The sequence below is a fragment of the Phascolarctos cinereus genome, unplaced genomic scaffold (genome assembly GCF_003287225.1).
Source record: "Phascolarctos cinereus isolate Bilbo 61053 unplaced genomic scaffold, phaCin_HiC Scaffold_4;HRSCAF=312, whole genome shotgun sequence".
NCBI lineage: Eukaryota > Metazoa > Chordata > Mammalia > Diprotodontia > Phascolarctidae > Phascolarctos > Phascolarctos cinereus.
Window position 1 is genome coordinate 665,376,650 of NW_027555847.1, and position 13,150 is coordinate 665,389,799.

At 42.0% G+C, this 13,150-nt stretch overlaps 1 protein-coding gene across 3 annotated transcripts in view; it reads left to right on the top strand.

Annotated features, from left to right (window-relative positions):
• The first annotated feature begins 926 nt into the window (after positions 1–926).
• The window catches only part of SH3GL1 (SH3 domain containing GRB2 like 1, endophilin A2), an 85,834-nt gene continuing 73,610 nt past the window's right edge, over positions 927–13,150 (top strand). For all 3 annotated transcript variants that reach the window (XM_020971316.2, XM_020971317.2, XM_020971318.2), the window contains exon 1: positions 927–1,125. In XM_020971316.2, the coding sequence (XP_020826975.1) occupies positions 1,081–1,125 (45 nt within the window). In that variant the 5' untranslated portion in view covers positions 927–1,080. The remainder of the gene's footprint in view (positions 1,126–13,150) is intronic.

The window sequence follows — 13,150 nt, forward strand, 5'->3', positions numbered from 1 at the left end:
TAGTGCATTCGCCGTTACTGGAGGTCTTCAAGCACTGGAAGTATGGAGTCTCTTGCACAGGTAGAGGTTGAACTAGAGTGTCAGAGTGGATGAAGTGCTAGATGGGGACTTTGGAAGATCTGAGTTCAAATCTTGTCTCTGACATTTGCCAGCTGTGTGGCTATGAGCAAGTTGTTTAACCTCTCTGGGCCTCAGTTCTTTGGCCTGTAAAAAATGGGGCTCACCTACTCTCCAGGGTTGTAAGTGAGGTTCAAATAAGGTAAGGTCTGTCAAGCACTTTGAAAACTAATTTAAAGTGCTATATTGGTGTTGTTAGCTGTTGGTTATTAGATGATTTCTGAAGTCCCTTTCGACCCTGAGATCTTGTGATGCTGTGATGAAACCTGACCCCATTCCAGCTCACTACAAAATTTAACTCTTTTGGTTTATAAACTGCAGTTACTTAATGGACTTGGGGATGTGCTGGGGGGGGTGGGGAGAAGGGAGAAGGAGGGGGTTTTGTAACGCTTTACCTGCAGGGGGCACTGTCAGATCAAGGCTCCCCTCTAGGCCACCTTCTCCATTTTCTATGGTGGTGTCGGGTGTCTGTCGGACTCCCCCCTCCCTACACCTAGCCCCATCCCCTCCCTCCCTGGGCTCGGTGCTGCCTACGCCCACACCCGCCAGCAGGGGGAGCGCGCGGGCTTCGAGGTTCCGACACACTTCTTGCTCTTGGGAGTTGAAAATTCCTCCCCCCCCGCGCGAGGTGGGGAGAGCTAAGCAGAGGGAAGAGGAAGAGGAAGAAGGGAGGGGGAGAGGGAAAGGGAGGGGAGGAGGAGTCAGGGGCGCGAGCAGGGGCCGGGACCGGAAGTGTGCGGTTGCCATGTAATATCCTGAGAGCAAGCGCGAGCCAGCGGGAGAGCGAGCGGGCGGGCGGGCGCTGAGGCGGTGCCGAGGACGGGCAGAGGCGGTTGAGGCGGGGGCAGCGGCGGGCGGGCCCGGCCGGTGTCAGCGTTAGGAACTGTCTGGCTGCCAGTCTGTTTGTCTGTCTGTCGCTAGCTGGGTCGGGGCCGGCCGGGAGGTCTGGCTGCGGGAGGCGGCATGTCGGTGGCCGGGCTCAAGAAGCAGTTCTACAAGGCGAGCCAGGTGAGCGGCGTGGGGGGCGGAGGGACCACCGACCGACCGACGGACCGGCTGATGCTCGCACGCTCCAGGCGGGGCCCGCCGTCCCTGTCCCTCGCCCCTGGAGCGGGGAGCCGGCCCGCAGGGGTGGGGAGGGGGGCCGGAGTCACTAGTCTGGAGAGGCCCCCGCCCCCCAGGATGGATGGAGCCCCTGGGGGTGGGAGTGGGAGTGGGACTGACGTCGCCCCAGAGGTTGTGCAGAGAGGCCGGCCCTGGCCCCCACCCCAGGAGGATGGATGGAGCTCCAGGGGGAGGGGGAGGGGGAGGGTGACATCACTCCAGATGTTGTGGGGGAGGCCACCTCTGTTGCCTGCCGTAGGAAGATGAGTAGACTCTTCTGGGGGAAGTGACACTGGTACAGAGATTGTCCAGAAAGGCCAGTCCTGTCCTGAGATCGTAGAATCAGGATGGGTAGAGCCTGTGGTAAGAGGTAATTTTCGTCTAGAGGCTGCTCAGGGAGGCCTGCGCTGGCTATATCCTTAGAGGATGGATGGAGCTCCCGGGGGGAAGTGACATTAGTCTACAAGTTGTCTCTGGAGGCCAGCACTATTGGGAACACGGGTAAAACCTCTGGAATAAAATGAAATTGGGTCATAGATTGTCCAGGGAGGCTCTTGAGAGGGTGGATAGAACACATGAGGAGAAGTGACATTGATCTAGAGATTGTCCAGAGAGGCCAGCACTATTCTTTCCCTTGGGAGGATGGATAGAGTCTATGCAATAGAGAAAAATGGGCCAGTGACTACCCATTGGCACATAGACATTGCCCACTGCCCCAGAAGGATTAGGAGAGCCTCTTGAAGGAGAGAAATGAGGTCTAATAGGTTATTCAGATATATTGGCACATGGTCATCTTCCCTGGAAGGTTGGGTAGAACTTGTGGGGGAAAGAGAAATCAATTCAGAGGTTGTTCTGGGATGTGAGTCATAGGCACTGCCTCTTGCTTTGGGAGGATGGAGGAAGTCTGTGGGGGCACAGTGGCCAAGAAGCATCTATCTGTTCAAGAAGGGATAGGTAGGCTTATGCTTATTCTTTACATGGCAGGAGTATCCTGAAATGCCAGCAAGAGGTATGGGGATACTCCTTTCTTTTACAGAAGGAATAGCCAGCATAGGTTTTGGGAGAAGGGACATAATAACTCTCTGAGTTAAGGTTTCTACTTAAGGTGCCTCTTCCACGGATACCCTTTGGGTCTCTCAGGTTAGCAGACAAGACATTTTATTTTAAAGAGTCTACATTCACAATTCCGGCCTTGAGAGAATTCCAACTGCATTGTTTAGAATCCAGTATCCATAGACCTTATTTGGTGTACTTTGAAGCATTGCCCTGAAAATTTACTTAGTTTATGTATAAATTTGTCTCTTCTATTATTTTTGAAGCCTACTACTATATTTCCTTGATAACTTGTTTGTGTTATTTGTATGTTTTTCTCATTCTAACCATTAACATCTTCTTATCCCCCTCCACACTACCAGAGGAGATGGAACTATTTCCCAGGAGAGGCTCCTTCCTGTGTACTTTTGAAGCAGAATTTTGAACTTGGAGACTTATTTCAATATTTTTAAATTGGAAAAAAGAGATGCTGAGTGAATTTGGAAGAGTTTAAAATTGCATATTAAAAAACAAAACACCAAAAACTGGGTTGGTGAACTAAGGCTTTGATTTACTTAAAAGTTGGTTTTGCTGCTAACCAACTCAAGCAAATTTCCACACTAATTTATCTATTCAAACCTTTCAGGTTATGTTAAAAATGTATTTAAGCTTTGGTGTGTTTGCCCCTACTGGAGAGTTTACAAGGAGTTTCAGCTTTCTGTAATGTAAACTGTCTTTCTCCTGGAATGCCATTACAGGCTAAAGGAGCGAAACTTCTTTAGAGCTACTCTGAGACGAAGAAGAGTACTATGGAGAGGAAAAGCAGTAAAATAACTAGCCATCTGTCTGATCACCATCCATTTTACTCCCCTCTGTTCTGCGTAACACCTACCCACCCTTTTTGCTCCCCTTACCATCTGTCTGACCTCTTTTATTTGTAGCACCTCTAGAATTGAAAGGAGGTCTTTATTTGTGCATTTTGAGGGCAAGGGGGAACAGAGCGTCCTGCACTGGTGAGATACTAAAATGTAGTTTTGATACTGAGTGCAGGTATAGGTATGTGTTTTTATGAAGTTATTCCCGGGCCTAAATAGCAAGTCTAAGTGACTTGCTGATAATTCTTGTGGTTTTTTACCACAACGGAGATTTGAGTTAGTACCTAAGGCTCCAACGGGTGATCAGTGGGAATGCAGTGCCCACCATTATTGCTTGAAAGGAGGGAACGAATGTTCAAAGTAGAAGATTTGTTCAGTCTGAAAAAGGAGAAGTGACTCTTGCTGTGACCTTTGCCTTTGAAACTTCTTGTATATTCGTTAGGCTCTGTTTTGGGTTCCCGGCAGTCGGGAAGGAATCCTTAGGGGAGGGCTGAGGAGAAAACAGGGAGGTACTACAAGGTACAGAGGGATATTTTATACCTAACCTATTAGATGTCAGAAATGGTATGAGATAGGTCTTCTAAAATACCAGTCTTGTTCCAAGAGTGGAGCACTTTGCTAATGCTCATTACTGTGGCCTTACTCAAATTTTGTTTGTGTTTTAAACCCAGTTTTGGGATAAAGTTTTGATATTCTATTGAAATATTGGGTTTTATAAATAAGAAACCATCTGACATCATAAAACAGACTTTAGGCATCAGAACATTTATCCTTTTTGCCGTAGTACCAGTGGAATGTTAGGGCTGATGCTTTAGAAATACGAAATGATACAAAAGACCAGGAGCACAGCCTAGAGCTGGGGTCCTTAACTTTTTCTGTGTCGCAGACTCATTTGTAAACTTGTAAACTTTTCTCAGAATAATGTTTTTAAATGTATAAAATAACATACATAGGATTACAAGGGAAACCAATTCTATTAAAATATTTATAAAAATATTTTACAAACAAAGTCACAGACTCCTAGGCCTAGAAAGGAAGTCTGCTTGTAGGTACTTAACAGCATGTCAGTAGAGGGTTGTCGTGTCTTTTAGTATGGACCCTCTTCCTTTAAAGAAGCTGGCATTGGAAGTTGGAAAGGATTTTGCAACTGAGATACTTATGTAGAATGGAATTAATTCAGGGTTAATGTTGTATGTGTGTGCTGTGCAGGAAGCTATGATGCCTGGATTCTGATAAACTAGCAAGTTTACTGACAGTTGTAATATAAGTACTTGTCCTAGCAGTAACTTTAGGTTTAGATGTTCCTGTTGGGAACTGAGTAACTACTGAATGATCAGGAACTGATAGTTCATTAAGTATTTTGCAATTAATTGCAATATGCCTTAATTAGCCAGTAGGTTTGTATTTTAGGCACCTATTATATTCTTACTATTGCAAAGTTCCCTAAGGAGTGCAAAAGCAAGATTAAGACAGTCCGTACACACCAGAAGCTTAGAGAGTCTAATTGAATCACTGAGCCACTCTAGTGCCTCTTTGACCTATTAGTAAAAAAAAAAAAAAGGTTGAACTTAACCTTCTTCACAAAACTATAAATGGATATGACACTTGGTAAATATGAAATACTTTGCAATTTATTGTTATAATTAAGGACTTTTGTGTTGTGATCTTAGACCTCAAATGTTGCTTTGTAAATAAGGTAAAAGTTGAAAGTTCATTTCTAAGAACCTATATATTTAGTAAAGACTTCAGGTTGCACTGTCTTATCTAATCACTGTTCTTAGCTCTGGTTACTTTTTTTTTTAACCCTAAAGATACCAAAGCACTTTTATTATAAAGGCTCATAGCTTCCTTTGATTGCTATGCCATGGCAGCTCTTTTTTCCGTTTGAGAAATAGAGTTACAAAATGTTTTTGAGGGACCTGTATACCTCTGGCATAATCCGTGAATTAGCCACTTTGTCTTCCAAACTGCAATTTATGTTTTCTTCTCCTAACAGAAAAAACTATGTACATTCAACCTTAAAATTGCTTCTTCAATTTGACTGTTCAGGCTTTGTATGGTTTATAATAGAGACATGAGGATACAATGTGCCCTAAGTCTCATCTTGGCCCTTCTCTTACTCCGGCTCATGCCAACATTTTGAAACTGATCTAATCTGGAGAAACTTCATTTTAATTCAAGGCTTTTAGCCAACTTGCATGATATGATTTAAGAAATGAACTGCACATTTTGGCATTGCAGGGTAGTCGGGGGAGTGGGGAGATGGTGGTAAAATTGTCTCCTGGTATTTCTTATTTTCAAGATGAGTGTAATTGTTTCTTTGCTTTAGTAGTGTTTTATTGTAAATAATCAAGGGCTTCGAAACAATCTGGTACTGGCTAAGAAATAGAGTAGTGGATCAGTGGAGTAGATTAGGTTCACATTACATTAAATGACCATAGTAATCTAGTATATGATAAACCCAAAGATCCAAATTTTGGGGACAAAAACTCATTATTTGACAAAAACTGCTTTGAAAACTAGAAAGCAGTATGGCAGAAACTAGGTATAGATCAACATCTCACACCATATACTAAGATAAGATCAAAATGGCACGTGATTTACATATACCATAAGCAAATTAAGAGAGCATGGAATAGTTTGTCTGTCAGATTTATGGAGAAGGGAAGAATTTAGGACCAAAGAAGATATAGGGAACATTACAAAATGTAAAATAGAGAATTTTGAGTATATAAAATTAAAGTTTTTGTAAAAGCAAAACCAGTGTAACCAATATTATAAGGAAAGTAGAAAACTGGGGGAAAATTTTTGCAACCGGTATCTCTGATAAAGGCGTGTATCTCAAATATATAGAGAACAGAGTCAAATTTGTAAAAATACAAGTCATTCCCCAATTGATAAATGATCAAATAATATGAACAGGCAGTTTTCAGACAAAGAAATCAAAGCTATCTATGGTCATATGAAAAAATGCCCTAAATCACTGTTGATCAGAAAAAAGCAAATTAAAACAACTCTGAGATACCACCTCATACCTATCAGAGTGGCTAATATGACAAAAAAGGAAAATGTTAAATGTTGGAGGGGATGTTGGAAAACTGAGACACTAATGCGTTGTTGATGGAGTTGTGAACTGATGGAACCATTCTGGAGAGCATTTTGGAGCTATGCCCAAAGGGCTGTAAAACTGTATACTAGTTGATCCAGCAGTACTGCTGCTAGATCTGTATACCAAAGACATTCAAAAAATAGGAGGAAAGGACCTATTTGTACAAAAATGTTTATAGCAGTTCTTTTTGTGGTGGCTGAGAATTGGAAATCAGAGGATGCCCATCGATTGGGGAATGGCTAAAGAAGCTCTGGTTTATGATTGTAATGGAATATTGTTGTGCTGTAAGAAATGACAAGCAGGATGATTTCAGAAAAACCTGGAAAGACTTACATGGACTGATGCAGTGAAGTGAACAGAACCCGGAGAACGTTGTACACAGTAACTGCAGTTTTGTTTGATGAAGAACTGCGAATTACTTAGCTATTCTCAGCAATAACAATGATCCAGGACAATCCCAAAGGACTAATGATGAAGCATACTATCTGCCCCCAGAGAAATAACGATACTGATTGAATACATACTGAAGCATGCTATTTTTCACTTTCTTTCATTTTTTGTTCTCTATTATTCAAATCTTGTACAAATGACTAATATGGAAATATTTTACATAATTGCACGTGTATAACCTATATCTGATTGCTTACCCTGTCAGGGAGGGGTGAGGGGAAGAGAGGGAGGGATAGAATTTGGAACTCAAAACTTTAAATAAAAATGTTAAAAAAAAATTTTTTTAAATAGTAAAGCCTGAAAAAAACCCCCGCAAGGGCTTAAAAAAAAAATAAAAGGCTTCAGGCCTTTTTATTTGAGGTCAGGAGTCCAGCAGGCCCGTTGAGACTGTCCCCCACCCTCCTCCACCCCAAACATCCACATACTCTAAAGATTATTTAATGTTCACTAGTAAAATACTTGGGCCTGTACTTTTCATTATTTTGCAGAGTTGTCCCTGAAATTGGGTGGGGGAATGTGTCAAACTCTGTCTGCAGCTGGTTCCTTTCTATCTCGGGGGCCCTTCCTATTCATGAATTTGGCAAACACTTTTCCTGAGCTTTGCAATTTGGTCACATTTTTGCTCCTTTCCTGTTGAGCTGGGAATCAGTGTTTGAAGAACTTTGGCTTCCAGGAGGAGTTCTTGATCTTCCTTTTCTGTTCTACTCCTGGGAGGGCTAGCTTGCTTCCTGGACCTTTGTCCATGACAAAGTGGCTCCAATTCTAGCAGAAAAATATAGGTAAAATTTGGGTAAAATTTCCTGGAAATAAACTTATTTACTTAACATGATTCCACTTCAAGCTTTGGAGGAAGTGCCACATTCATTTCAAGTATTTAACATTTACAAGTTGCATTGCATTGTAATAAGTGTTTGGAGTGATACAAAAGAAATGTTACACAATTTCTGCTCTCAAGGAACTCAGTCTTTTTAGGGAGACAAATTCACCCATGAAATAGCAGTATAAGATGATAAGTGCCATATGAGGGATACAGAATATTAATACTGTGGAAGTTTTAAAGAGGTAAAGAGTACTTTGGGCTAGAATTATTAAAATCTCTTATTTGAGACAGGGAGCCTAAAGTAGAGAGTACTTTTATTTGTGTTGTATCTTTCCCATTAAAATATAAACTTTCTGAATAAGGATTGTTTTATCCTTTGAATTTATATCCCCAGTGCTTAGCACAATGCCTGGGATTAATAATGTTGTGCCTCTGGCACTTAACTTGGCTTTGTGACCCTGGTGCAAATCACTTAACCTTTTGGTGCTCAGGGCAATGTTGTAGGTACCAGCCTGCCTTGGTAGAGGGAGTCTCCTTTTCTACGAATTCCCTATGCAAATGAAACCATGGGCCCATTCCCTACCATTAGAGATCTTTAAGCAAAGGCTGTATATCTCCTTGGCAAGTGTGTTATACTAGGGACTGTTTTTTGAGGACTGGGTTGGATTGAACGCTGCTGAGGACCTCTCGTGTTCTGTAGTGCTGTGGAGGCTTCACAGAGGATGTGGGATTTGACTTGGATCTTTTCATGACCAAGAAGAGGCAAGTTTGTTGAAATCTGGAGGGGTACCATATCTGTGACATAGACACAGGGGAGGCCGCTATGCGCCAGGGGAAAAAAAGTTTGACTTGGAAAGTTCTGGATTCAGGTTCTTGCTCTGCTGCTTAACTGATTTTTGGAAAGTCATTTAACCCCTCTTAGCCTTAATTTTTCCATCTTTGCATTTCTACAGACCTCAGGGTTGTTGTGTAGAAAAAATTATTTGAGAATTAACATGGAATACTTTGTAAACACTGAAGCAATTCAGTTGTGATATTGAAAAATATATAACTTCTGGGTAATTAGTCATTTTATTAATAATGCTATCATTTTTAATAAAAGGGTAGTGACCACTCTTGAATGCCAAAGACCCCTCATGATGGTAGGCTCAATTTATATGCCCTTGGAAGAGTTGGTGTTCCTTGATTGGTTAACAAGTAATGAGAGAATGAATATTACAAAGAGAGGCAGACCTACTCCAATGAGGGGCTGAGACATCATGTCAACATTGGACAAAGAGACTATCTCTACACCTAGACCCCCCACCCCTTTTGGCAATCCAGTCAAATAATTTATCCCCACCCAAACCTGAATAGAACACAATGGGCTTCCCAACTTTAGATTAAATTCCTTATAAGGTTGGTTGGGGTCTGACCAAGATTTCAGAGAGTTAATTCAGTCTCATTATCAGTTATGCCCTTTAAGAGACTGAACTTTGAAATGAGGACTTTAGAAAAAGGGGAGAACTCTGGATCTCCCCAAATCATTGGTTATTAATAATCATTTCTCACAATTAAGCATTTGTTAATGTATATTACATGCATAACACTTGACTAGATGCTGGGACTATAATGATAAAAAAAGAAACCTCTGGCCTCTAGGAATTTCCATTCTACTTTGGGGAAAGGGACACAACATATATACAGATAAGGAAATACAAAATATACGTGAAGGAACACAAAAGTTCTTTCAAGAGGGAGTCAATACCAGCAACGGTTAAGGGAGAAGTTTAATGGAGTAGATAGCCTTTGGCCTGTTCTTTGAAGGACATCAGGATTCTGAGAGGCAGAGGTGAGGAGGACACGCATCCAGATATGGGGGAGAGCCTGTGCAAAGGCAGGGAGGTAGGAAGTGGCCTCCATATACAGGGAACAGCTAACAGGTCAGGTAGACTGAAATGGAGAGCATGTCAAAGGGAATGATAGTTGTAGAGCTGCAAGGGTAGGTGGGAAAGTATATTGTGGAACGCTCTAAGTGCCAGGTTGAGAATTTTCTATTTACTTTTAGAAGAAATAGGGCTGCCTATTGCCTCTAGAATCAAATATGAACTCCTCTGTTTGGCTTTCAAAGCCCTTTAAAACCTAACCCCAACTTGTAGTTTTATCATATATTATTCCCCTTTCTGCACTCTGTGGTCTAGGCAGACTAGCCTTCTTGCTCTTCCTCTTGTTCACAATTCTTGGAATGTTCTTTCTTTTTACCTATGCATAGTATAATTCCTTGTTTCCATCAAAACTCAGCTCAAGTGCTGCCTTCTACATTAAGCCTTATCTGATCTCCCAGCTACTAGTACCTTCTCCCCCCTCCCCCTATTACCTAGTATTTATTTTGTAGCTATGCATATATGTGTGTCTTTTCCCTCCCTATAGAATGTAAGCTCCCCAAGGGCAGGGACTGTTTCAATTTTGTCCATGCATCACTCACTAGTGCTTTGCACAGTTCCTGTAGGAACTTAATATTAAGTTCATAGGGACTTAGTAAATGCTCATTGATGGATATGGTCAGATCTGTGTTTTAAGAATTTCATTTGGCAACTGTGTGGAGGGAGGAAATCCTGGAAGCAGTGAGATCATTTAGGGGGTTATTGCAACAGTCTGGACAACCTGGTGATGAGGGGCCTTTGAACTAGAATAGAGATTATTGCAGTGGGTATAAGGATGTAGAGTGAACAAAACTTGGAATGTGATTCAATCTAGTGGGAGAGATAGAGGGAAGAGTCAAGCATGACTTGTTTGTGAACCTTGATGACTAGAAGGATGGGAGTGCTCTTTATGTTAGGTACTATTTAGGTTGAGGTTTAGAGTTAGAGAGCTGGTTCAGGTGTGAAAGAATTCACTTAGACCTTCTCTGTAGCCATTGGTGATGTTGGAGTGCTACCTGAAATGATGAGAAATAGATGTGCAGGTCCTAGTGTCCTGAAAGAATTGGACAGTCTCCAAGTTAAAGAAAGGCAGTTATTGAGGTGATGTACCCAAACAGGCCTGCTTCGAGGGAGGCAGAGCTCCAGTGGACTCTACTCCACGTGGGAGGCAGAGCACAGGCCACAGGCCCTGCGTCCCGCAGGAGGCAAAGGCCATCACAGGTCGGTCAAAGTATGGTTTAAATACAATTTTATGGAATTGGGGGAAGAGGACAAGAGAATGGGAGGAGTGAGCTTGGCTCCAAAATGCCTGGGATATCATGACTGGAGGTGATAAGCAAAGGGCACAGAAAAGGGGAGGGGAAGAATTATTCTGGAATTGCGGGTGCTTTGTGAAAGCACACAGGTAAGTCCACTGTGGGGCATTCAATGCATGGTCTTCTTTGATCACTTATCTGGCAGGTCACATCCTGCATCTTATCTCCTTGCTTTCTCCACCTGCCCAAGCACTCTTTTCTACCTCATTGTTATTATGAAAGTGGGAAGGAAAAGGTGGATGACAGACCCTGCAAGAGGAAGTGGTGGGATCCTTCCACTGAAGGAATGGTGGAAAAAATAGAAATTGGAACCCTAGTAGCAAAGAGACTCTGGACTTTTCTCTGTTATGCCTTAGCTCTTCATCCTGAAACCTTACTCTAGCTCTAGAGTTCACATATTCTAAATACAGTCGGCCACTTCAGCCTTACCCTCTGATTTGATGGCTTCTCTAAGAACTTCCATGTAAGAGGAGTTCCCAAGGGCAGCCACATCTTTTCTAGGCTGCATTTTAGACTAACTACTTCCCCCAACCCCTCAGTCCCTTCAGCCTGCTTTTAGAATGTAAGGTCCTTAAGGGCAGTCTGTCTTTCTATTTGTGTATATTCTCAGTGTTTAGCAAAGTGTTTGGCATTTAGTAAGCATTTAAAAAAGTGCTAGTTGGTTGAGAGTCTATGCCTTGGAGTCTCTATGTCTCTCTATTACCATGAAGGTCAAACTTCTTGACCTCAGGACCCCTTTACACTTAAAAATTATTATAGTCCCCCCAAAGAGCTTTTGCTTATGTGGATTATGTCAGTATTTAGCATATTTGAAATTAAAATGTGTTATTAAGAAAAATTTTGACCTTGTAAATTCTCAGAAAGGGTCTCTGGGACTCCCATTATCACTGGACCACACCTTGAGAACTGCTGCTGTAGGAGAACACAAGGAAAAGGGCACTATCTCTTTGCATAGGATAATTGAGACAGTTTGGCGCATTCCCTATGTATGGTGACTTATTGATATGTAGATACCTAGATGTAGGTACCACCCACCATGATGCTGCAATTGTACCAAATTATGTTTCAGTGTACTCATTACAAATGGCCTGTGTAAAATACCATGTAAACTAGACCTGTCACTGATCTACTTAGTTCTGGAACAGCCAATGACTGGGCTGTTGTAGTGGATTGGGACTTAGAATACTGGGACAGGATCATGGATCTAGGAAATTTCATGTATTGCCAGTGGTCTTGGAATCTATTTTCCTCTTTTCTTGTGTGGGTATGATTGTAACTCCTTGAGATTTCCTTTCATAGGTTTCAGAACTCAAGGAATTTGTCCTGTATGTTTGTCTTAGGAGGGTCACAAGTGGGGGAATAGGGATACCAGTGGCAGGGACTTGTTTTGTTTCATCTGTCTGTGGATTGTTGTCTTCACAGATTACGGAGAAAACAGCTTGTGATGTGAAATCACATCAGGCTCTGCTAACAAGGACATGATTAAGTGTCTGGTTGAAACTTTCCGTTTTCAGTGGTGTACAAACTTTTTTTTTTCTTTGCTGATGGAACAATAGTTTTTAAGGTCTTGAGCATATAGAATATTTAAGTTGGCAGCACTACAGGAAAGGCAGAAGGCCTATGTATATGCATTTTTCCTTCAATTAAAAGCAAGCATTTTTGGTGGAGTTGTTTTTTTTTTTAATTCAAGATCTGTTGTGTTTTGAGGTTAGTACATATATGTAAGAGGTGAGTTTTATTTGTGAATATGTATGGTACCATCCTATGTATTCTGGGGATGTAAAATTTATATTGTACAAGATTGTTCCTACTTTCTTTTATCTATAACTGGCTGTTACTATAAGAGGCAGTATTAATCTGTTCATTGGGGTTAAGTGACTTGCCCACACAGCTGGTAAATGTCAAAGTGTTTGATCTGAGTTCGGATTTGAACTCAGGTCCTCCTGACTTCAGGGCTGGCACTCCATCCGCTGTGCCACCTAGCTGCCCCAGAAATACATTTTTTTTTTTTGGTGAGGCAGTTGGAGTTAAGTGACTTGTCCAGGGTCACATAGCTAGGGAGTATCGTGTGTCTGAGGCCAGATTTGAACTCAGCTCCTCCTGACTCCAGGGCCAGTGCTCTATCCACTCTGATAAGATGGGATAGCTTTGAAAAATCGGGATTCTTTGAATCAGAAAGGAAAGTGAAGAAGATAAACTGGAGACTGCTCATCTTGGCATTCAAGGCTCCATACAGTTTGGTATCAACTCACTTTTTTCATTCTTATCTTTTTAGTGCTCACCACCTTGGCCACTAACTTGATCTCTACACTATCCCCCAAACAGATCAGTTTATTCCTGCCTTCATACTCTGCTTCCCCTAGTAGAATTTAAGTTCTTGGAGGACAGAGATTATCTTGGTCTTGTCTTTATGTTTTTTGTGCCTT